General features: G+C 42.8%; 1 protein-coding gene across 11 annotated transcripts in view; it reads right to left on the minus strand.

Annotated features, from left to right (window-relative positions):
* The window catches only part of PDE8B (phosphodiesterase 8B), a 245,375-nt gene that overhangs the window by 10,029 nt on the left and 209,353 nt on the right, over nucleotides 1-25,993 (minus strand). For 10 of the 11 annotated variants that reach the window (XM_030927072.1, XM_030927071.1, XM_030927073.1 and 7 more), the window contains 7 exons: nucleotides 17,120-17,162; nucleotides 12,293-12,370; nucleotides 9,650-9,726; nucleotides 8,094-8,258; nucleotides 5,635-5,680; nucleotides 5,121-5,256; nucleotides 4,041-4,239 (listed from right to left, as the gene is read on the minus strand). In XM_030927072.1, the coding sequence (XP_030782932.1) occupies nucleotides 4,041-4,239; nucleotides 5,121-5,256; nucleotides 5,635-5,680; nucleotides 8,094-8,258; nucleotides 9,650-9,726; nucleotides 12,293-12,370; nucleotides 17,120-17,162 (744 nt within the window). The remainder of the gene's footprint in view (nucleotides 1-4,040; nucleotides 4,240-5,120; nucleotides 5,257-5,634; nucleotides 5,681-8,093; nucleotides 8,259-9,649; nucleotides 9,727-12,292; nucleotides 12,371-17,119; nucleotides 17,163-25,993) is intronic. The other variant, XM_010356671.2, reaches the window with a different exon arrangement.

Below are 25,993 nucleotides of genomic sequence, written 5' to 3' on the forward strand. Positions count from 1 at the left end.
GATCTTGGAGACCCACATCCATCCTTGTCTGTGCAGAGGGTCAGGTCAGGTGATGTGGAATTTTCAGAACGTTTTTAGCCGGCTGAGCCTTCTGACCTCCTAGATGTGGCGAGGCGGCCTTGGACATGCAGCATCGCTTTACTGTGCTGTCTGTTATCAGGAGGGAAACCTGAGCCACAGTTACAACAGACAGCTTAATTCTTTCTCCAGGGGCCATCAGTTGCTTCTGCAGGAAGAGGCCAAACAAGCCTTTTGAATTGCCCACTGTATGGTATTTCTGCCACAGCAGAAAGTGGCCTATGTTCACAAATATTACCAATTTGCCTAGTTCTGAAAAGATTTTGAGTGTGCATGTAGCAAATGGCTCAGATACAACAAAACTATTCATACAATGGTGAAATGACTAGAGCTGTAAAAGAGTGAAAGAGTACCAAGTAAAAGAGGACCAAGCAGTAAAAGAGGACCAAGCAGTAAAAGAGGACCAAGGGAAAGAAGAATAACTTTGCCAGGAAAATTAAGGCTAAGGGGGTTCTTGCAACTAAGAACAAAACTCAGCTCTGGGCTAGCAGGCAGCAAAGGCAAAAAGGGAAACCCTATTTTGAAAGCTCTCATTATGTAATTAAAGAACACAAACCAGAGCATCCGGGGATACAAGTGTTTTCTGAGCCTGCAGCTTTAGGAGGGAGTTATCAGATGGGCTATGTTATATAAGAGATGCTGTACTAGGAATTTATTATTTATTGAGTGCCTACCAGGTACCAATTATCGCTGCATAGTGCCAGAGCTGCAGCAATGATTTACACTGGCACAGCCTGCACAATGAAGTTTGTAATGTAGAGGGAGAGAGATAAATACATTTAAAAACACAAACAGAAGTAACTTGCTGTGAGATGTGCTAAGAAAGCAAGTACAGATGCTTTGGGAGTATAACCATGGGGCCTGGTCTAGTTTAGGGCAGCACTGTCCAATGTATGTTTTGCGATGACAGAAATGTGTTCTATTCCTGCTATCCGATAGAGTAACTCCTAGTCACATGCAGCTACTGGACACTTGAAAGGTAGCCAGTGCAACTGAGGAACTGCATTTTAAATTTTATTTAGTAGCCATGTGAGACTGATGGCTACATATCAGATAACATGAGTCTCGAGGGTGGTCACTTCCAAGGAAGTGATTTTTCTGCTGAGCCTGAAGGAGAGGTAGGAATTGTCCAGGCAACAAGCAACAAGAGGGGAATTCCAGGCAGAAAGAACAGCCTGCATGAAGCTCCTGAAGTCAAATGAAAAAAGGTCTGTTCAGGAAACGTAAGCAACATCATTGTGGCTGAAGGGACAGTGAGTGAGAGGGAAAGTGGTTCCTAGGATACGGGGGGTGGGGTGGGTCATCATTTTTGGTATTCCCAAAATTTGCCCTCCTAGGCCTGCAGGAGGAAGAACTGCTGCTCAGGTGAGGAAGGTGAACCTGTAGCTCAGCCCTGTCCTGCAACGGCACCCTGATAGCCAAGGGGCTGCACATGTTTATATTGGTTTAGCAGGCTTTCCCGAAAGCTCTGTCTCCACCAGAAGGGAGCCATTTCCACTCCTGACGCTGACCCCATGGAGCTGGTAAGCAACCCTGGGGTGACCCCAATCAACAACTAGGCTTCCTGAGTAGGGACAGCAGAAGTTACTCTTTTCAGCTCTTCTCAGAGATTGATTCTGCAGTGCCCAGGGCAAGCAAGCATGATTTGGCCCATTTCACTGCTGGTCAAGAGAGGCCACGGTCACCTGCAGGCAGGTTCAGCGATCTCCAAGCTCAGGACCCAGGACAGCCCCAACCTGGGCTCCACCTTCACTGACTGTACCTGAGCAGTGAGAACCCACAGGGCCCACACTCTGGGCCCCCAGCTGGTGCCCCTGTGGTATGTTCAGTCCTGCTTGGAGTCTCAGGCCTGTTTATTTTTTAATTCTTCAATGAAAGAGATTCAAGTAACTGGGGTAGAAAACATAAATAGCACTAGATGAAACATGCCTTTCCTTCCAGCTAACACTGATTTAAACCATGCCCTCAGTGACTTTTACAAAGATACCAATAATGGGTCCTGCAGTTTAGGTAGGCACCAACAAGGCCTTGTCAGACCAGAAATGGCTGGGAGGTAGGGAAGGAAGACAGGCCAGCTCACTAGCAGACAAGAGAAGCAAGGCTCTATGTCAGGGAGGAGCTATCCATGGAAGAAAACCCCACCAAACCTGCAACGGGCAAAATTCCAGTCCCGTGGAGGTGCAGTTACCTCTGCATAGTTTTTTCCTTCCTTAACGAGTAGGAGTAGATTTGGATCACACTGAGGAAAGTTGGCCAGAAGGGTTTCATTCTAGATCTGCTTTTCAAATAGTTGCTTATTCAGGATAAATATTCATGTATGTCCAGATACTAATAAAGGAATGCTTGCTATCCTGGCCTCTCCACTTGCAATAGTTCCCTGGAATTGGGTAACGTGGGGAGAGGATGGGGTCTGTCACCAATTGAAGGGAGTGTTGGCTCTGGGCATGCTAGCTTTACAGCTGGGTTGGGCATGCTTTGTCATAGAATTAAGAATTTTAGCCTGGCCGGGAGCAGTGGCTCACACCTGTAATCCCAGCAGTTTGGGAGGCTGAGGCTGGTGGATTATCTGAGGTCAGGAGTTCCAGATGAGCCTGACCAACATGGTGAAACCCCATCTCTACTAAACATACAAAAATTAGCCGGGCTTGGTGGTGCATGCCTGTACTCCCAGCTACTCAGGAAGCTGAGGCAGGAGAACTGCTGGAACCCGGGAGGTGGAGTTTGCAGTGAGCTGAGATCACGCCACTGCACTCCAGCCTGGGCAACAGTGCAAGACTTCATTCCCCCACCCCCCAAAAAGGAGCATGAACCTGTAGTAGGAATCCAGGGTGTTTTCACTCCTCAAAGAAAGGTGTCATAGAAACATAGGTTGATATCACTATTAGTTTTTTTTTTTTTTTTTTTTTTTTGAGAAGGAGTCTGGCTCTGTCACCCAGGCTGGAGTGCAGTACTATTAGTTTTTTAAAAGTAGAAGACAAAATTCTTCAAAAGCATCATTCTTGAGCCACATTGTTTTCCTGCTGATGAAACTGAATAAATATCAGGATGCTGCTGGCAAAACTGAGAAGAAAACCTTACCCACACCCCTCTTCCTGTTTTCATGCCATTTCTGCTTCTACCTGTCTCACTATAGCTCCTAAATACCTAGGATATTAATCCCTCATCAACCTGTTCTAAGAAAATGATCTAATGTCAGGCATTTACAGATTGCCGTGAATTTCAGTCCCTATATGGCACTTCTCCCAGGGGTATCTAAACTTTAAGTTTTAGTTCTAGTTGTATTAAAAGAATCTATAAGCTTTGGTGTGCAAGTGATGGTAGCTGGGGAGGAGGAGAGATGGGGATTGCTTGCCGGCTTTAAATAGGGCTGCCCTTATGTAAAGGGCAGGGGTTCCTCGGACTGCCCTGCAAGTCAGCAGTGGTACATGACAGTACTGAACTCTAAGACCAGGGGATATGGAACTCGTTCAGAATTATGCAGAAGTCATTAATATACACATAGGCACATTCACACCTATACAAAACACAAACACAAATGTATGTAAATCAGTGTAGAATGCGGAATGGCTATTCACATCTGGATTATAATCTACCAGTGGCCAAATCCTGATACTAAAATTTAACCTATAGATCTAGTAACCATTTGCTGTAATAATTAAGTTATGTCCTGCAACCCAGTAACACAGCTCCTAGCTAACGTTTGGAAAATGGGTTCATTATCTGCCATGCATATAAAGGAGTCTCTGTGGTGATACAAATTATTATTTGGAGGAGGGGAGGGCTAGCAGAAAGGTCCATGTCTTTACAACACCAAAGTGACTGGTCAATTTGGTAACAAAAATTTTTTTAAAAAAGCTGTCAACTTGGTTGCAAAATAGCTGTTTGCTTAATGTATTTACTAAGATTAAGTTCTTGGCTCTCCAATCCAGGCAGGTAACTAGGTCATGGTATCAAAATCCTACCTTGACTCTTTCCTTTCCAAGGAAGAAAGCGGTGGCGTGCAGGACGTCGGCAGCATGGGTGGAGTTGTGGTAGGCATTGGAAGAGTGGTAGTTGGCTTCGATCACTTGGAACCAGGCCCGAAGAGTGGTTTCAGAACAGTTTAAAAATTCACATACTCCAAACCGAGAGAAGACCTTTAAGCCCAGGTAAACCAGTGGCCTGAAAAATAGGAAAACCCACCCGGGCTCATTGTATTCACTGGCCCAGAAACTGTTTTCTTTGATGATAGTGGGGGTGGAAACATTTTTCTTCTGATGATAGCTTCACACACACACAGGGGTTTAAAAGCATCTCCTCTAAAAATTAGGAGGTAGGATCTCTCCTCCTCACCAGCCACCTCTTTGGAACTAGATGCTTCGTTGTAGTACATCCAAATTATTTCTGGATGATCTCTAAACTATAGGTCCCTCAGTGGCTCTGACAAGCAAGAAAGGAGCCTGGCAGTCCCTCTCCATTTCCACTTCCACATTAACCTTGCACTTTATTTCTGCTCCCTAAGGAAGTGACTAAGCCTAAGGGCGAAAGGAACAGCTTGGATGGTCCCAAAGTCCTATCATTTAGAGTCCTGTTACTTATTTACATTACAGGTGAGAATCATTCATATCCTACAGACCAACACCCCTGGGAAGAAACAGCCTTCTCCTAGTATAGAAAAATAACTTTTAGTTATCTAATCTTTCCTGTGCCTACAGGATGGATCATGAAAAAAAAAAAATCTATAGTGCTCTCAATTCCATTCTGTAGGGTAGAGCTTCAACAATTTTGAGACTGAGGATTCTTAGAACTCTTGGCTCACTAGCACAAAAGAGGGACCTGTGGATACTCAGGTGGATCCCACATCTTACTAATATTCTCCACAAAGGGGGGTCACTGAAGGGTTACGATCTCTCTGCTCGTTCAACACTACTCTAACATGGCATGAGAGCCAGAACCCATGAGGTCTCTCACGGCAAAAACATATCTCCCTCACAGTTTCCAAATGTGAGAGTTTGAGCGTGGCCATCAATCCTGCTCTGCCTTCAGCCAGAGGAGTCACGTACCTTTTATGCGTAACGGCTTCCAATTCAAAGATGTTGAAGTCCCAGCTCTCCTCATTATCAAGTAATTGAGAGATACAAGGGGGAACATCGTTGATGGTTATTGGCATTGCAAGGTGACTGTGGCTCTGGTGCACATCTGAGCAAACAGATGGGTTGGGGGAGGCTGGTTAATTGCGGAATCTTGAGCGCCCGGCTGTCTGTCATCATCTTCATGGTTACTACTAGAAAAAAAGTCTTATACCTGATTTTTCTGTTATTGAACTTCAAGAACCTCAAATAGAAAAATAATTCACTTTAACCCTGTTTAAATGTATAGAGATTTGCAATTCTTACTCTAACTGTGCTCAGAGAAGTAATTTTAATTAGGAGACTAGTTTTAAATGTAGACCATATTGATGCTTAAACTCAAATGGGACTAGCTGGAAGTAATACCTCCCAGAACAATAATCACAACAGCGGGGACAGCACAGGCTGGAGACAGGTTACAGTAACAAGTAGATAGATGAAAACTTACTCTTAGTAAACACATACTCATTTCCTGACAGCCTTCTCAAGCCATCCTGGAATAAAGGAAGATCCTGTTAGAAGTATGGTTTATATCCATTATCATTCTCTCTCTCTTTTTTAATTAGTGAAAGAGATTTGAATCCTGAATAACTCAACCAATCTGGAAGTCTAAGTTGAAGCAAAGCTCAAAATTAAATCAGAACAGTTATAAGACAGATGATACTCTCCCTTCTGTAACTATTAGCCCCAGAAAGTGGAGACCTGGGATAGAGTGGATGTGACTGCGTCAGGATGTGACTGTGACAGTCCTTGCTTCAGATCTTGAAGGGACTGCCTCACCCTCAGAGGGACCGTGTTACTTGTGTTTTCAGACTTACATTTTGAGGAGTTGAAGCCATCAGCCATATTTAGGGGATTACCTTCGAATATAAAGTTTTAAAAAGATTGAGCTATTTTTTGACTAACATCCCAACTAATTTTTCCCAACTGTATTTTATGTTTTAAAACGCGAGCATTGCTGCTTGCCTTTTAAAAAAGAGTTTCTGGGCTTGAGGTCCTTGGAGTGCAGCATTAAGAGAGTGGATGAAATTCAAATGCTTGGCCATGTCCTGGCTCTAGAACTAGTCCCCAAGTGTTCCTGAATCTCAGTTTCCTTCCCTCCACCTTCGATCTCTGAGTACCTAAATTATCTAGATCTTTGCTTAAAAGTCATTTAGAAATGCTTATTTGTCATTCCCAGATGATGTGTGCTAAGTTAAAGTAGTATTAATTAACAAAGGACTCCCCTAAAGTTACAACTTGGATCTTTAGGCCAAGAGCTGAGTAAACATGGACGTAACAACAGCCACAACTGTCCTGCCTCTAAGGTGTGTATGGCAAGAGATTCTTGGTTTTCCTTGCTGTTCTCTTGTTCCACTTCCCCAAAACCACATAAAATTGAGGTGGAATCATGCACTGGTTCCTCACAGCATCCTCTGGAGAGGAAATCCAGGGTGGTATGGCAGTGGTAGGAGGAGGGACTTGGACCTGGGGCCAAATTGAGGACTAGGTAAAACAGGTCCAGGGCAGAAGCACCTCCCCATAAACTATGCCCACCAGCATACCACTGCAGATTACCGCTGCAATGGAGACACCCAGACATTCCCACCCCTTTCCAGGGCAACAACCCAGAAGTTATCACCCTCATTCTGGAAATACCTGCCAAAACTGCCCCTTCATTTGCATGTAATTAAAAGTGCATCTAAAGATGAGTGCAGCACTGCCTCTGAGCTGCTACCAGGGGCACACTGCCCATAGGGTAGCCCCGCTGTGCAAGGAGCAGTCCCTCTGCCGCTGCTGTACAACTGCTGCTTCAACAGAAGTTGCTGTTTAACACCACTGGATTGCCCTTGATATATTTCCTAGGTGAAGCCAGGAACCCTCCCAGCTGGGCCCCAGGTTGAGGACTTGCCTTTCCTGCATCAGCAGCAGGGGAGGGAGGGAACATGGCTTGCTCCCAGAACTAGACCCTTCCCACCACAGCTCCGTGGTGACCACCTGCTTGCAGAGCCCTTGCCGGTGCTGCCTAGAAGCTGAGTTCTGCACTGCATTAGATGGAGTTCACAGGCCAGCCCAGGGGCAAGAAAGAAACAAGGAGGCCCTCAAGTTCCAGGTGGAGAATGGAGGGGAAGGTCAGTCAACATTCAGCATTTGGTGGCAGGGATGGACAGAAACCTTCAAAGTCAAACTCATACATGACCTCTGGACTATTTTTCTAAAGAATTCCAGCTTCTGATGGGGAACTCAAATAAATAATTTGAATTTTTTTCCTTTACTTGCTGATAGATGATTATGAAAGCCAAACAGATCACAGCAAAACACCAGAACAAGAGGAGTCCCTAGAAATCAGCTACTCTTGATGGTGTAAATTGTGCTTTTTGGAATATGGCAATGAGAGGTTCCTTCTTCCCTTCCCCTCCCTGAGCCAGAACAGCCCCATTCTGCTTTTACCTTATAAATGGAACTTCTATACAAACTTTTATTTAAATAAAGGATCCTATAGTTAAGATTAAATGCTATAGTCTAACTATAAACCCTTTCATTACATGAGGAGTCTGAGGTCCATGGAAATGAAATCCAGTACTACACCAGATCAAGGGAAAGCAGGAGTAATCAAGAGCCTGCAAAGCCCCATCTTGTACATTGAGCCTTCCACCAGTTGCCCACTGACTCCCTGCAGTCACAGGAATTCTGAACCACTGTCCCCATGGCTGTGGTAGGTCAGCCTCGTGGAAAGACAAATGCAACAGTCACTCAAATACCACTACACATGTAATACATAAATTCCAATGCAGTTGCTTCTGGTTATGCTAATGTTAGTCTATACAGCAGGTACTTCTGCAACCACAGGTAACAGTTTCCACATCAGCTGCACTCGAGAGGCCCAGGATACCTCTCTTGCTTTTCAGGTTTTGCCTCATCACTCACAGTCATCAGGCCTCCAACAAGATCACTGGTGTGGGGATCTTCATCTTTGGTACCCAGCTGAGGGGAGTACAGTTCTGTGGTCCGTAAAATCTCTAGAACTCTGTCCAAGGCTTCCGCTACTGTGACTGGGCTGTTTTCTTGGGCTGCATTGATTATATTTATAACCTGAGGGAGTGAAGAAAGAATACATCTGAGGACAATAGGTTCTACTTCCCAAAAGTCATATGTATGCCCAGAATCCAAAAGAAATCAGTGGGTAATCATCTCTTATTCAAAATGACCAGTGCTTTCACGGCACCGCCCTTCTTCCTGAAGCACGCTTTTCTCCCTGCAGGCTCCTGGTGAATGTTCTCTTACCTCAGTGACTAGGCTTCCTCAGGCTCCCTTGCGGATTCGCCTCCCGGGCCCTCCTCTACAGGTTGGAGTTGCTCAGAGATCTGTTCTGGGCCTCTCTCTCACTCTCTCACTTCCAGAAATGATATTTTGGTTCCATCACTTTAGATACCTATAATCCACAGCCAGGGACTTTCAATATACCTCCCAGCCCTCAACTTCCTTTGACCTCCAGGCTTGTATGTTCAATTCCCTCCCTGACATACCTACTGGAATCTCTCACAGGTCTAACACTAAACTATGGTCTTGTTCCCCTCTCCCCACAGAAAGCACATAAACACACACACACAGAAAATCAAAGACAGAAGCTGTTCACCTTCTGTGGTTTCTACACTGCAATAGAAAGCACTTCTCTCTACCTCATGTTCACACCAAAAACCTGGGAGGCTGCGCCTGATGTACTTTTCCTCATTCCTCTCCCACCCCTGGCAATATAATTCATCACCAAATCCTACTGGTCTACCCCAAAATATTTATTGATCATTTCTCTCCACCTCCGCTGCTGTAATTCTAGCTCAGCTACTTCTAGAATAGCCCCCTTAACTGACCTGTTCTCTTGCCACCTCCAATCCACTCTCTGCACAGTAGCTGGGTGTTCTTTTCAACAGATATCTGGTCACATCGCCCACCCCACACCTGAAACTCTTCAGTGGTTTCCAGTGCACATAAACTAAGATATAAACTCCTAACTATGTCCCTGTGGTCCAGAATGAGCTGAGCCCTGTACAACCTACATCTTCCTCCTCTCTCACCTGCTTACCAAGCTCCGGCCATTCCACCTTTCTTTCACCTCCTTAAATGTTCCAATCCCTCTTTGCCCATCGCAATGCTTTTTCCCTTGCTGTTCCTGCTACCTGGAGTCTTCTTCTCTTCTTCTCCTGAGTAACATTTTATGCTTCAAGTCTTGCTTCAAACATGATTGAGAGTTTCCCTGACCACCCATCTCATCCAACCTACTTAAGGGCCCTACTCTAATTTTCTCTCACAGAATCCAGTTGTTTTCCTTCACTGCCCTGATTGTGACTTTTGTTAACGTGTTTATTTGCCTGTTATTTGCTTCTTCCACTAGACTGAGCTCCATGATGTCAGTGCGATGTATTTTCAGAGCACAGCCCTGTGTGAAGGCCCCTGACCGCAGAGTGCGGGCAGCAGCCGCCACTCACCTTTGTGATGGGAGCCTCGATGGTCATGGAGTGGATCCTCGCCATGGACGGATAGCGACGGTTCTGTAGGCTTGGTGCTAGAGAGAAGGCAAGAAAGCTGTGTCCAGTTCTGGTAGCTCAGTGTGGCTAAGTGCAGCAAAGGAGTCCCTTCATGGACCAGGGCCCACTTCCCACAGGACTACCCTCCCATCTAAAAAGCCATGAATTCACCCATTTCTTCTGCCAAGGCTGATAGCCCAACCAACCCAACCTTGAGTCTGGAAAGGCGATCTGGCCTGGAACTTTGGAAGCAGGAGGGCTTGGTGAGCCCCAAGTCCAGAAGGGGAATTTCAGAGAAGGTTGATGGGGACCAAAAAGGCCTCATTCCAACAGCCTAATGACCTCCATAGGGCTCACTTTCCCCCAGGTCACCCAAACCCAACTTTTGCAATTCCATGACTTTCAGTCCTAAGCCGCTGGCCGTGTAACCAGATGACTGTGCAGCCAGCTTGGGAGGGGAGACAGTTCATGTTTAGGGTCAGGGCAGAGGATTAGTCCATTCTCAGTCTGAATTAGGGCCAGTCACTCCCCTGCCCATGCCTTCAGGCTCTTAACTCCCAGAAACCCATGGAAGTTCTAGTTCAAATCTACAGAAACTAATTTTTTTAAAAAAAACTTTTATTTTTCTGAATAGGTAATGTTTATACTTGGTTTAAGATGCCAAGGGTACAAGCTTGACTTGAAAAGCACTGTTCTCATCAGATCTTCCTACCACCCTCTCTGAGGCAGGCAGGAGGGGTAGAGTCCCATTTCATGGATGGGATCACTGAACCCAGCCCACATCAGAGCCTGCCTCCTGCTCAGTCACTCTGGGGTCCCCCCTGCTGCTGGTGTAGCAGCCATTGCAGACTTGCATGCTCTTCAGCCTCCACTGTGCCCACACTGGAGAGACGACAGTCCCCTTCAAGGTCCGCTCCAAAACCAGTGAGTCCAGTTCAAATTCCCTCAACCCCTATCCTCTCAGTCTAAAAGATTCTATCCATCCGCTCAGTCCATCTAAAATCTCTCGATTCATATTCTTTATATTATTGGTTTCCATCCCTCACATGCCCTGTGAATTATCACCTTGTCTCTAGCATCTTTGGTCCTTGCTATGTCAGCCACTTTTTTTGTTTGTTTGTTTGAGATGGAGTTTCACTGTTGTTGCCCAGGCTGGAGACACGATCTAGCTCACCACAACCTCCACCTCCCGGGTTCAACCGAATCCCGTGCCTCAGCCTCCTGAGTAGCTGGAATTACAGACATGCGTCATCAAACCCAGCTAATTTTGTATTTTTAGTAGAGATGGGGTTTCACCATGTTGATCAGGCTGGCCTCGAACTCCCAATCTCAGGTGATCGGCCTGCCTCAGCCTCACAAAGTGCTGGGATTATAGGCATGATCCACTGAACCTGGCCTATGTCAGCCACTTTAATACTCAGTCTTCCCACTGTGTACTGAAGGACTGGAAGGTCCCTTCCTTGTCCTTTCTGTTGACTCTCTTAAGTTACCAGCCTCATCTCTCTTCTATCACAGGCACTAACCATCCCCTCCTCACACCCCAGAACCTGTCCTCCCATTTGCCAAATAAAAACCAAATGAGTGAGTGAAATGTACTAGTCTGTTGTCTGCTCTCTAGCTCTGAAATCCATAGCATCTAACACTGCTGGCCACTTCCTTTCTCAGTCCCCTCTTGTTCTTGGTTCATGTGACACTGCACACACATGGTCACCCCCAGCTCTTCTGTCCCCTTCACTGGCCCTATTTCCACTGCCCACCCCTTGGCTGAGACTGTGCCTTCAGGCTCAGGCTTAGACCCTCTGTCCTTTCACTACATGCACATGAACACACACCCCTTAGAGATGTTCTTCTGCCCCTGGCTTCACCTGTCACCACTAGGACTGCTGAGTCCACATCTATAGCCCCGAGTACCAGGGTTGCAGGTTAGCTTCCTAGCCATCTCCATCAAAATAAGATGCATCATCTTATCCTTAACCCCCAACCTAGCAAAACCTGGAGACGTTCCCATTTCTGTAAATATGACTTAAAATTTCCCAGACACCGAGCAATGAAATGTCAGAATCGTCTTTGACTTTTCCATCTCCCTGCAAATCCAATAGTTTACTTAGGCCTGGCTGATGGAACTCAAAAAATGTTTTGCTAAATCCTGCTTTGCAGGACAGAAACATTTTTGCTAAATTCTGCCTCACAATTTCTCTGTGATATTTTATTAAGAATTGAGTGCATATAGCTGGTACACTGAAAACTAGGTTTGTGTCGGCAGTTGGGAAGCCAGGACTGGCTACCTCTCTGCCTCTAGCACCCAAGAGTGACCGTGTTCAGCTACTAAAACTCTGAGTTGCCTGGATGGTTATGGCTCAACATGCTTCAAGCCATCAAGGAACAAGCATGGAGTCCCTCCAAAGAGGACCAAGACTACAGCATAAGATTTTTAAAAATAATTAAAATAATTAAAAACCCTAAAACCTTTCAGCTTATTGAAAAAGAAGTCGGTGTTGTTGAACTCTTACTCTTTGGAGTTTATACACTGATGCATTTTTTAACATATTCTTCCATCATTTTCTACATTTTAAAAAGGTCAGAGGAATCTGAAAAATGTCTTACCATCACTGCCTCGAGATGATATCGATTTCACGTCAATGGACTCTTTCCTCCTGTTCTTATATCTGAATGAATGAGGCTCTAAGGATTTCAGATTAGAAAGGGAAGGTGATTAGTTTTCTGTGTATTCACAGAAGAGATTCAAACATGTTTTTTCTTTATTCTCTAAAGAAAACAAGGTTACTTTTTAAGCACTATAAAATAATTTTAAGAAATCAACCACTTTCTTTTCAAATCATGAAAGACACAAAAATTATAGTCATTAGTTAAATGATGGTTTTTTTAAATGGTGCCATGTTACATCATAGTAATATAGCTTAGTATCAAGGGTTATTTAGTTCCATGAATGTAATTTTGAAAATAAACATTAGGCTGGGTGCGGTGGCTCACGCCTATAATCCCAGCACTTTGGGAGGCCAAGGCGGGTGGGCAGATCACCTGAGCTCAGGAGTTCGAGACCAGCCTGACCAACATGGAGAAACTCTGTCTCTACTAAAAAAAAAAAATACATAAAATTAGGCTGGGCACAGTGGCTCATGCCTATAATCCCAGCACTTTGGGAGGCTGAGGCGGGCAGATCACAAGGTCAGGAGTTCAGGAGACCAGCCTGACCAACATGGTGAAACCCCACCTCTACTAAAAATACAAAAATTAGCCAGGCATGGTTGAGCGTGCCTGTAATCCCAGCTACTCAGGGGACTGAGGCAGGAGACTCGCTTGAACCCAGGAGGCGGAGGGGTTCCATGCAATGAGCCAAGATCATGCCACTGCACTCCAGCCTGGGCGACAGAGCAAGACTGTCTCAAAAAAACAAACAAAAATTAGCCAGGCGTGGTGGTGCATGCCTGTAATCCCAGTTACTCGGGAGGCTGAGGCAGGAGAAATGCTTGAACCTGGGAGGCAGAGGTTGCAGTGAGCCGAGATTGTGCCACTGCATTCCAGCCTGGGCAACAAGAGTGAAACTCTGTCTCAAAAAAAAAAAAAAACAATTTAAGAAAATAAACATTAAAACTTGAGGGACATTCTTGGGGGAACTATTGAACTAGTAAAGGTGGAACTATTATAATCTAAACACCATAGCTATAGCGCCTTATCTTAAATAATCTAACTTAAAATATTTATTATACTATCTCCTTTCCTAATTTTTATCTTCCAAATTCCACCTTAGTAATTTTCCTATCATTGCATATGTTTCAATATATATTTTTAAAATTATAAATAATAGTACTTTAAATCTTTACTTGAAAGACAATATATTCAGCTGGATAGGGAAGGCTGTTAAATGGGGATATTTTAGGAAATATAATACTAATGAAACCTATAGAGATTTAAATTAAGAAATTAATTCAGACCAATTTGGGCACCTCTGAAAAGTCGGACCTCTAGATGGTCTTCTAGATTCTCTTTAAGGATGGATTTCATCAAATGATGCATACTGCTGATCACAGGAAAGGAAGAAAACAGTTTCAGATTCCCCCAAAATTTCAACAACTTAACTCTCACCCTTGTCCCTATCTTCCAGGGTGGTGGGGGCAGGCAACCATTTAAATAATTTTGGCCTAAGTCTTTGCAGACTTGAATTTAACACCGAAAATGCACGGTCATGTTAATGTAAAAACTAACAAAAAGCATATGCCACCAGTGAGCGCCGAGATATAAAAAATGACAAGGCAGCAGTGTTGGCTTCAGAAACACACATTTTCAGCGCATTTGCTTCTTGTGAGAGTAACTCATAAGCGAGTAGAGAAATTTAACCATAACACAGGATTACTCCTCGCTAGGCTAAGAGAGGAGGCAGACATGCAAATTTCAGCAGGAAGAATGCACTTCTCAGATGCCAATAAAAGGATCCTATTCCAAGAAGAAAAAGAAGATGCAATAATTCTTCTTTAAGAATTGCCTAGTGACACGAGGTGCAAGAAGCCTAGTAGTTAAGGAAACCAGCTCCAGAGCCAAATCGCCAAGATTCAGATTTCTACTGTGCCACTCAGTAGCTGTGTAATCTTGGGAATGTTACTTCTCTGGGTCTCATTATCCACGTCTATAAAGTGGAGGTAATGATAGCATCTCATTTATAGGCTGTTTTGAGAAATAAGTGAGTTAATATATGCCTAGCATTTAGAACAGTGTCTGCCACATAGTGAGCATGTAGTACATGGGGGCTATTAATTACACCTGTTCATTTGCATATATGTCTTTAGACACGTGATCATGTTACATTGTTCCACTACTTACTGTTTTCACTTTATAATGTCTTAGACACTCTTCTAGACCACCTTGTTAACCATTTATTTTGGTGTCCTAAAAACCTGATTCAACTAAAAAACTTAAATCAAAAATTAAAACTGAATTATTTTTATACAACATGAAGTGAAGGTGGAACTATTATAAAGTTAATCTGAACACCATAGCTATAGCGCCTTACCTTAAATAATCTAACTTAAAATACTTATTATACTATCTCTTTTCCTAATTTTTATCTTCCAAATTCTACCTTAGTAATTTACCTATCCTTGCATATAAGTTTCAATATATATATTTTTACAATTATCTATAAATAATAGTACTTTAAATGATATTGTTGGGATCATGGCATTTCCAAAACCCTGAGAAACTAATACTGCTCACTTGTGAGACACTTGGTTTAGCCTATTCAGGGACTTCATAATCATGTACAGTCCTAGCATTTATTTGTTTACCAAGTAATAAATTAAATCTAACTTAAAGATTTAAGATGAAATTCAAGATTCAAGAACCAAAAATTCCTCAAAATGTAGTTTCTAAACAAAACTAAAAGTAGAGAGGTTAGTTTCAAGGCTATGGCCCAGGCTGACTGGTTGAATTCTAAGTCGTTCATTAGAAATTATTCAAAGATGGATGATGTTTATTCTTTCTGATTTTATCTCAGTTAATATTAAGAGAGTCTATAGCAATAGAAGTGATTAAAAGTTTGGAGAAATTATCCTTCAATAAAGGTTAAAGTAAGGCCACATAATTAAATAATTCATTGGTCATTCTTCCAACAGATACTTATATGAATTAGAAACTTAAGCCAGAGGCCGGGCGCGGTGGCTCAAGCCTGTAATCCCAGCACTTTGGGAGGCTGAGGCGGGCGGATCACGAGGTCAGGAGATCGAGACCATCCTGGCTAACACACTGAAACCCCGTCTCTACTAAAAAAATACAAAAAACTAGCCGGGCAAGGTGGTGGGCGCCTGTAGTCCCAGCTACTCGGGAGGCTGAGGCAGGAGAATGGTGTGAACCCGGGAGGCGGAGATTGCAGTGAGCTGAGATCTGGCCACTGCACTCCAGCCTGGGTGACAGAGCGAGACTCTGTCTCAAAAAAAAAAAAAAAAAAAGAAACTTAAGCCAGAGAAAGGATAAAGGACATTTAAATAGCTGTACTCTGTGGCAAAAAGGAATACTGTGCCACCAATTAAAAAAAAAAAAAAAAAAACAGCTCCACTTACTGAGTGCCTACTTTGTGCCAGGCATTGTGCTATGTACTTTAAATAATTATCTCATCCAATAATTACAACAATTCTCAAAACTACATAGGGCTATCCCCATTTTACTGATAAGAAATTTAAGCATGAAGAGATTTTGTAGGTAGCCCAAGATCAAAGAGAGAATAAATGGTGGAAACTGTACTTCCAAGATGGAATGGTTTCAATTTACCAATGTTTGCTGAGTATCTGCAGAGGGTCTATTATGTACAAGGCAATGCTGGGCACTGCAAAGGACACGAAAATGCTTAGAACAGTTTCTGGCACCCAGAAGCTCCCAAGTTAGTTAAAATAATACCCCTGCTCAAGTGTTACAAGAAATTAACTAAAATGTATGTGTGTGAGTGAGGGAGAGAGAGAAAATGCACCGGTGTGTCAAGTGTCATTATGTTATTCCAGACTGGTCATGTCTAGAAAGGTTTCAGAAAGGGGGAAGGAAGGTACCAGTTAAATGCCAGTTACTGCTAAGCATTATACATTACCTTCTTTAATCCTCATTAACAATGAGATGGGCTTTTGTTAATTCATTTTACAATGACAAAAATTGAAACTTAGAAAGAACACATGAAATCTTTCTAAGTATGCGAGATGTGATCCACCTCATCAAGAAGAGAGACTAAACACTTAGCCTAGGGTCTGGCGTTACGCATTAGTGGCTAGGAAAGCCACCAACAGGGCAAAGAATGTTGCAATTCTTGCAGGAACAAAAATCTTAAATTCTTGGTAGCAGACTGATTTTTTTTTCCTCTAACAATCAGAGAATTCCAGACCTTTCCGCTTGTAGAAGCCATCAGGTCCAGCTCCTCTTTTTAAGGAGGAAGCCAAGAACCAAGCAGAGTCTTGCCCAGCATACGAAATGAGAGAGTAGGAAACTGAATAGGAACTTGGAGTTTCTGCCTCCCAGGCCAGGACCTAGTGACATTTTCCAACTATACAGTCACCAATTACTGCAAAGAAAAGGGAGACTGGACATGGTTGAGCAACCACCATATTGTCACCTGTGTCTCATTCAACCAGTGTCTCCCCTAGACTTTTGGCCCACTCTCTTGGGTTTATGTGTCCTACATGGTATCTAGCCAAGAAAAGAAAAACAAGATGGGGAGGGCATTCAGTAGATAAGGTTGCCATAAAGGAAGATTCAAGGAAATTTTAAGGGATTTCTGCTTTTCTTCTGGCTTGCCAACCTTGTGATATGAGCATGTGGATTTTGGCACTCCACATTCTGCGGTGGCAGATGTCAACTTAGACTTCTTCAGAGAAATTTATACATTTGAACCCACAACTTCTTCCTAAGTATGTTAGAGTTCAATTGAAGTATTCTCACCTGTCTGAGAATTGTCTCCTGAATCACGATGAATCTTGTGAATCTAAAGTCGTTCAAAAGTTTGGTAAAACAAGAGAAAGATTTTAAATATGCCATTTGCTATATTTCTCATCAAACAATTTAGTTAAAAAGCTCTGAAGACTTGAAGAAAGCAAGAAGCTGCACATATAATATGAACAGATGAAAGACATACACCAAGTGGTACTACTCCAAAGGCTCTGTTACTTTCAGACACTTATAGAACGGTTGAGCCTGAGAGCAGGAAGGTACCCAAGGCATATACTCTCTAGACAGGACATCTACTTTTCCAGTCAGCTACTGTCTCATTTTGACAGCCTACAGAAATGCAGAAAGATAAAAGATATAATTAAATTTTGGTTTTTTATAAGGCTAACATACAACCTGTTTGTGTCAGATATGTTATAAAATTTTCCTGTGCTCCAGAAGTAATCTGAATTTAAGCCTAGGAGTTAAAAACATTTCCTGCAAAGCTCTTCAAATGCTCAATTATAGACAGTCAATTTATAAAATGTTTTCTCAGGATGAGATCTGAACTTTAGATGCAGTTTGGCACCTAGTTCTTTCTCATTACCAATTTTTTTTTTGTTAATGATTTTGTACTAATGCTCAATAAATATCTGTCAAATGACAAAATGAAGTCATTAACACTAGAAATAATAAGTGTGCTTCCTTTGAGATCCTGCATTTCTTGTTTTATAACTGACCCCAACACTGTTAGTGGGGCACATTTAGTTCTATCAAACTTATAATCATGCTGCTTCACTGCTAAATCCACCTACTTTCAAGTGCTCAGACCATTACATCTTTGTAGCCACTCAATGAATGGGGTAGGTTAACTTGAAAAATAAGATAGATGAGCATGTAGGACGTCTGCAGAGGCAGATTAATATGGCTTAGCAACATCAACTGTAATAGCCAGAAATCCTGTCTGCGGAGGCCAAAGCAACTCCATGTTGGATGCTAATCTGCCATGTTGACTTCTGATTAACCCCAGTTCCGGGATGGCCTCCAAGATTACTATTTTATCTACTGTTCCTTGTGTAAGAAGAGCATGTACTTACCGTAAATCCTGCCCTTACATCAGAACAACCTTGACCATAAATCCTGCCCTTAGGCAGATTCACATAGATAGCATTTCTTGGCTTTCCCTACAAGTGTCCTACACACTCCTTTCCTCTAGTATATAAGTGCTGGGTCTGTGGGTAATGGAACAGGGATCCATTATCTTGTCTTGCCACCACCCAATGCACAGACGTGGCTTCTGTTCATAAGTTCCTATTAGATGTTTATTTCCGACGAACGGGATTCATTAGCCTCTTTCTTTGGCCTCTCAGCTTCCTCGGACTTTGGGGTAGGTGTGCACAGGCCTGCCCACCCTGACATGTGTGGTAAGCCAGGCCAGGAGCTGAGAGACCAAGAAATGGAGGAAATCTTGTGGTGGGCATCCACTTTTATGTGGAATGCTGTGGCTCACATTTCAGATGATTGTGGACTACCCTGTGAGTGTGGGGATGACCCCAAATGCCAGTGGGTTTAACTGAGCGCCATCCATCACACTGTGGTCTGGAAGGGTGGCGGGCAGCCAATGCCGTAAGATGACTGCCTCTCAGCGGGAGCCAGCCGGCAGCAGATGCAAAAGTAAAACAGCCAGCCAGGCGCAATAGCTCACTCCTGTAATCCCAGCACTTTGGGAGGCTGAGGCTGGTGGATCACTTCAGGTCAGGAGTTCGAGACCAGCCTAGCCAACATGGTGAAACCCCCCTCTCTACTAAAAATACAGTATTAGCTGGGTGTGGTGGCAGGCACCTGTAGTCCCAGCTACTCAGGAGGCTGAGGCAGAAGAATCACTTGAACCTGGGAGGCAGAGGTTGCAGTGAGCAGAGATCATGCCATCGCACTCCAGCCTGGGCAACAGAGCGAGACTCCGTGTCAAAAAAAAAAAAAAAAAAAAGTAAAACAGCTTCAGTAGGAATTACAATTAGGAAAAAGTTTTTTTTTTAAAGGGCCCTACAGTCAAAAGTAAACTTAGTTAAAACTGAAATTTGGGCTGCATATGTATACATATGTATTAAGGCCTGTGCACTCTGTAAAACTTCTGAGTCCACCGAATTCTGTTTCTCCATTTACTTCTGTCTGTTCCTCCTTCCTCTTGCCACACGAGGGATCTAAAAAAAGGAATTTCCAACAGCCTGGGATCCCTTGGGGAAAACAGATGGCATCAAAGATGCCTCTTTTGGGGAAGAATCTCTTTTTCCTCATGAAACCCAAGAGTAGTAAGCAGACAGATTCTACTCAGGTCTAAAACTGCACTCTTTTGCATTGTGTTATCTGATCTCTGGTTAGTGTGTGGGGAGGTGGGGGGTGGGGCACAGAGATTACTTTGTACTGTGAGAGTTGTTCACCTTGTCTGTAATGGCTAGCAGTCACGGGCAACAGCTATATCGTTAGAGGTGGCTGACAGCAGTTGTTTACAGCAAGTGGTTATTACTCCAAGGGCTACTCATTTCTTGGCATGTTTGGATTTAAAAAGTGTGGTTTAGGCCCCAAAACTTCCATGCTTTCTTGGCCCTGTTCCTTAAAGCCAGTAATATAAGAATATACTGGCACCCTGAAGTCAGTAATATAAGAAACAAGCTAAGTTGAAGAGAAGACACTTTTCCTGGCAATCTTGTTTTCAGATAATGCTATTTAGGTCTAAGTTCTGTGTCTTTGAGATGTAAATCTTCTCTACCTTGTTTCATGTGAGTCATGTCTTTGGGTGGGTTGTGTAAAGGTGGGAGAGAGCTATTTGAGAACTGGCAAATGAAGAATCTTGTAAATCTAGAAGATCTGCTTCTGTTTGTGTGTATGTCTATATATATTTAGTGTGTTGTGTATGTGATAGATCATTACCAAAATATATGACAGAGCTCTAATTTGGCTTAAAGAAAAAGTAAGTTCTGGCTGAGCACAGTGGCTCACGCCTGTAATCCCAGCACTTTGGGAGGCCGAGGCAGGTGGATCACCTGAGGTCAGGAGTTTGAGACCAGCCTAACCAATATGGTGAAACCCCGTCTCAACTAAAAATACAAAAATTAGCCAGGCAGGGTGGTGTGCGCCTGTAGTCCCAGCTACTCAGGAGGCTGAGCAGGAGAATTGCTTGAACCCAGGAGGCGGAGGTTACAGTGAGCTGAGATCGTGCCACTACACTCCAGCCTGGGTAACAGAGCGAGACTCTGTCTCAAAAAAAAAAAGTTATTATCAGAAATATAGAAACCGACTCACATACCTTTTAGTTCAGCTAACTTTAGTAATCTTTCAAATAAAACTAGTTTCAAAGTTCTTTTCAGTAATTTGAAATCTTAAAGACTGTTATGTTAAATTAAGTAATCCTAGGTTTTTACATGGAAATTAGGGTTACTAAGAGTTAAAGCAGTAGTTAATATATGTAATTAAAACTACTAGATATAAGAGAAACAATTCTATATCAAAGTGAATAAATAAAGATGTGTTTTGGTAAAGAAGTTTATCAAAAACATGAAGATGAAGTTTTTGCGTAAAGGAAGAGTAACTACATAGTTTAGAGGTTATTTAAAGGTTGTTTTAAAATGAATGAAAAATGATACAGATAAAACTAGATGGATAGAAAGGGAAAGGATAAAAGTATAGAGAATGAGGAACTTTTGATTGATTCCTGGGCAGCCGCGTGATCACCTATGGCATGGAGCTGTAGCTGTGCTGTGCTCAGTTACTAAAAGGTAAGAGTGGAAGGTACCAGTGGAACTCAGAGCCAACTCCTAAGGAGTTGGTATAATTGGATACATAAATAAATGCAAACCAATAAGGAAAAGTGAAATATTCAGTCCCTTGGTTATTTTCTATAACAGCTAAAATAAGAGTGCCAGATTGGGCCTTGAGGCTGGACCAAGCTCAAATGTGGGTCCATCTGAGCTCAGATCACTAGCCTCAAAGCTATCTACAAGGGGAAAATAATGACAGGGCAACAGAAAGTACCTCTGAGACCTGTGGTTGCCAAGAAGGTAGTCAATGTGGGGGAAGGGCAAAACCAAGTAACTGCTGAAACCAGAGGGTACTGTGTGAAGGAACTGTTCCCTTTTGTAGATAGGTATCATTAGCTCCCTGGGTAAACCTTTTGTTGAATTGTGAGAGTAACTAATTTGGAGCAGTGTCTTTGGTTTTAAATGCTGCAGAGTGGAAAAATGTGTTTGGGTTGATGCAGGATCCCCAGCTCACTACTGAACAATCACAGATGGTTATATGTGATCCAGACACATGGGAGATTATTCCTGAGAGAACAGCCAGCCTGGTGGACTGGATAAAAGCCTCTGTAAGATCTGTTTACCCTGAGAAGGGGGTCAGCCCCAATGCTATGTGGAGTACCCCAGATGAAGCAGCTGATATGCTTTGTCTACAAGCCATGTGGGACTGGCTTTATGACAGGGATATTCACCCCATCAATGTGCCCACTACCCAGGTCATGGTAAATGCTGTGGTTAAGCGTGTGTGTCTGGTGATGGGGTGGGGGGTGGAAGGGACTTTTGCATGCACACTTCATTACTGATGCAAAATTAAAAGTTCAGGAAGCCTCAAATTTCTGTCTCAACTTCCCCTCATGGTTCTTACAGATGCTAATAAAAACATTAGACTAATTACAAGAGCGTGAGGAATGGCAAAAAGGAGGGTCAAAGGACTTATCCTAGGGAGGTGAAAATTTTAAAAGTTACTAAAAAAAGGTAAATTTTAAAAAATTGATAGGGGTGAAACTAAGAGAAGAAAAGAAAGGGAGTCATGGAATTTGTCCCAGCAGGGTGGAAATCTTGGTTATTAAGAAACTGAATTGGCTGGGCGCGGTGGCTCACACCTATAATCCCAGCACTTTGGGAGGCCGAGGCAGGTGGATCACAAGGTCGGGAGATTGAGACCATCCTGGCTAACACAGTGAAACCCCGTCTCTACTAAAAATACAAAAATTAGCCAGGTGTGGTGGCAGGTGCCTGTAGTCCCAGTCACTTGGGAGGCTGAGGCAGGAGAATGGCATCAACCCAGGAGGCGGAGCTTGCAGTGAGCCTAGATCGTGCCACTGCTCTCTAGCCTGGGCAACAGGGTGAGACTCCGTCTCTTTAAAAAAAAAAAAAAAAAAAAAAAAAGAAATTGAATTAATTGAAATTGATAGGTTCAAACAAACTTCTTAATATAACACTACCAAAAGCTGGATGGACCATAATAAGCCCATGCTTTTCTCCCAACATTACAGGGACCCAAACCAATTTTCTGTATTTACCCTAGATTGGACAATACTTTTTTGAAAAATCAAAAGGTAAAGATTAAAATGAGAAAAGTGATCAACAATTGCCTGGGGCAATGTTGAGGTAATTAATCAAGACACACTGACCAAAGTGCCCAGGTCCCTTGGCTCAATCCCCTGCTGCAAACCCAAAGCCTTTTTGACAAGACGGTAAAATGGTCTAGGGGTGAAAAAGAGAAGTTCCTGGAACCAGAACATAAAAATATAAGGGTTGATAGAATTATGAAAGTTGAAATGTTTAAATAGGCTTTATGTAAAGTGGTTATAATCTCCTTTCCCTAAATGTTTTATGAAAATGGATATTACATCTGACTGCTGAAACATTTCACCTACCTAGTACTACAGAAGAGAAGGCATGCAAATCTGCCCTTTGAGCAATATTAATTGGACATGCTAAATGGGAATAAGACTGCGTGAGCCCACAGAATGTAGCATGCCAGAGTGCTTGTAGGGATAAATTCTTCACTCGACAGCCCTTAGTGAATCATTTACTAGGGCGTATGGGGGTAATCCCAGAGAAACACTCTGATGGGGATTGCAGTGCCCGAAAAGAGTCCCATGATAAAATGGAAATGGTTTACATAGGATCTTGCTATCTGGAGAGTACAAGGAGGAGACACTCATGAGCAGAGAGCCTCTTTTTTCCCTAGGACTGACTCTGAAACTGTGTGAGGAGCTGCTGGATTCTACAGTGCCCGACAAACAGCACCCTCATCTGACTGACAAAGAGCTGCTTGGTTTGTGGGTTCCATGATGAACGGGCAATGTCCTGTTTGGAAGACTGCTACTCTGATTGTAAAGGATACTTTTGTGAGCAAAATTTACTTCTTCCCTCTACCTGAGTTCTCCAGAATTTGGAAACTTCATGAGTATTCTTATTTTATGGCAATGTAGTTATTTGCATAAATTTAGTAAGAATCTGTTTTGTTTTGTAAGAGGACACAATTGGAAGCACTGCTTATTTCACCAAGGCTTTGACTAGAATCACGTATTTTCAGATATAACCAGACTGCTTTGAGGAATTGACACTGACTTTACAGAGCCGATAAAAAGTCCTTTGGAAAGACTAACTTGGTATGTTATCTAAATGGTTCCCTTACAAGGTTCCTGGCCTGTGGTAAGTAAATAATACCACTTTCTGACAGGCCCAGGAACCAAGATATTTTGGGAACTAAAGAAGAGAGGAATTTGTACAGGTATAGTACCTATGTATAGGTATTACAAGCATAGTCTAACGGGGAATCCTTAGTCTCAAGGCTTTTAAAATGTCAAATCCAAAATTCCTTATAAAGTTCCAGCAAAGCCAACTGAAAAGCAGCCTATATGACCAATAACTATTCTTGCTACATTTCAGGCAAATAATTAGGCCAAGTACAGTGAGACTAACATTTATTTTGCAAATAAAGCAAATAAATTGGTCCTAGAATTTTTTTATTTTTTATTTTTCATTATTCCTGAAATACTAAGGTACTATAATTTATCCTTGGTAGAAATAGGGAAACTGGAGAGAGAAAAACTTAGATTCTAGTCCAACCACTATTTTTCTTTTCTTTTTCTTTCTTTCTTTTTTTTTTTTTTTTTGAGACAGTCTCATACTGTTGTCCAGGCTGGAGTGCAGTGGTGCAAACTTGGCTCACTGCAGCTTCTGCCTCCCAGGTCCAAACTATTTTTGGGTCTCAGCCACCCAAGTAGCTGGGATTACAGGCATGCGCCTCCACACCCAGCTAATTTTTGTAGTTTTAGTAGAGACAGGGTTTTCCCATGTTGGTCAAGCTGGTCTCCAACTCCTGAGCTGAAGCAATCTGCCCTCCTTAGCCTCCCAAAGTGCTGGGATTACAGGCACCACCGTACCTGGTCCTGAAATACTGTTCTTGAGTTTTTATTATTTGCCTACAATTTGGGCTAAACCTGAATTATTTCCTGGCTACAACAAGTCTCTAAAGAAGAACCAAGTTTTAATTTTCTTCATGATGCTTTTAGTTGGCTAACAGGCTTTTTTGTTGTTGTTGTTCTGGCACACGAATTCTCTTTCAATTGTCATTACATTTCTACTATTCAAATTATTAATGTTAAGTATCTCTCATTGTCTTACTACTTCTGAGAAAACTGAAGTCATGGTATTTCTAAGAGTAGAGATGATCCAACAGACTGTGAACCTCCCTCATTTGGTATTCCACTGGGCCTGACCTGTTTTCCATTGCCAATGTACTGCTACTAAAGCTACAGCCACCCTCCCTGCAGGCTAAGAGACCATCACGGAAGAGGAAGAGTGCATGAGATTGTAAGAGCTGGCTTTGGGAGGCTGGAGTGTAGAAGCCAAAGCAACTCCATCTTGGATGCTATTCTGCCATGTTGTCTTCTGATTAACCCCAGTTCTGAGAAGGCCTCCAAGATTCCCAAATTATCTATTGTTCCTTGGGTAAAAGCACATACATACTGTAAACACGACCATTAGGTCAAACAACCCTGATGTTATCATACTTCAATTGTCCTACACATCCCTCTGAATCACCCTTTCTGCATGGCATATAAGCCCTGGGTCTGGGGGTAATGGTGCAGGGATTCACCATCTTGTCTCACTGCTGCCAGAGACACAGACAGGGCTTCTGTTCTTAAGTTTGTATTAATATTCCTTTCTAAGAAACTAGAGTTGTCAGTCTCTTTCTGTGGCCTCTCAGCTTCCTCAGACTTTGCGGGGTAGGTCTGCATAGGCCTGCCCACTGCAGAACACCATCTATGACAGATACAGGTAAAAGGTTTCAGCTTGACTGAACCACTGAAAAATCATCACGTAAAACTGAAGTGTGAAAATAGGATTTTCTACCAACTCGTCTGCTCAGTCCATTCCACATAATTACAGAAACAATTACATGACCAACCTGTGTGATATCTTGGTTGAAATGTGACTAAGGGCTGTGACTCATTTATCCCATAATTATGGGACATTTTTATTTCTTCTGTGAAGAACTGTTTCATGCTTTCCTTCAGGGATAAAGACCATTTGCTATACAGCCACTTACTGAGCTTGGTGTGAATTTTTTATATGATACCAAACGAATAAAACTTTTGCCTTGCAAATTGTTCTTTCAAATAGCTTTAACACAAAAACAAGTGATTTTTAAGTGCTTAGCTTTTCTTTCTGAATCAAGATGCATCTCTCCTTTAGAAGCTGTGTCCCATGGCTCCCTATGTTATTTAAAAACAAAACAAAAACAAACAAAACACAACAAAAAACCCTTTCTCACGTATCGTCTGCCCCTTGGGCCAGCTGATTGGCTCGTGGAACTCTTGCGATGTCAACATGGGTTTTGTGTTCTGTCTAGAGTGGAGCCAGCTAAAGCACAAGGCCAGTAGGTGCATACGTACATCCTGCTTTCGGGATGGAAATGTACCCCAGCCACTAGGTACAGGAAGAAGCAGGGATGACAGGTACCAATTCCATCTGCTGAGATGGCTCTGGTCTGTTCTTCTCCACATATAATGTGGCATTTGGCACTTTGAGCTGAACACCACCCCTCTCCCCACACACACACACAAACTAGCTCACC

This window comes from Rhinopithecus roxellana, chromosome 3, assembly GCF_007565055.1.
Source record: "Rhinopithecus roxellana isolate Shanxi Qingling chromosome 3, ASM756505v1, whole genome shotgun sequence".
Classification (NCBI taxonomy): domain Eukaryota; kingdom Metazoa; phylum Chordata; class Mammalia; order Primates; family Cercopithecidae; genus Rhinopithecus; species Rhinopithecus roxellana.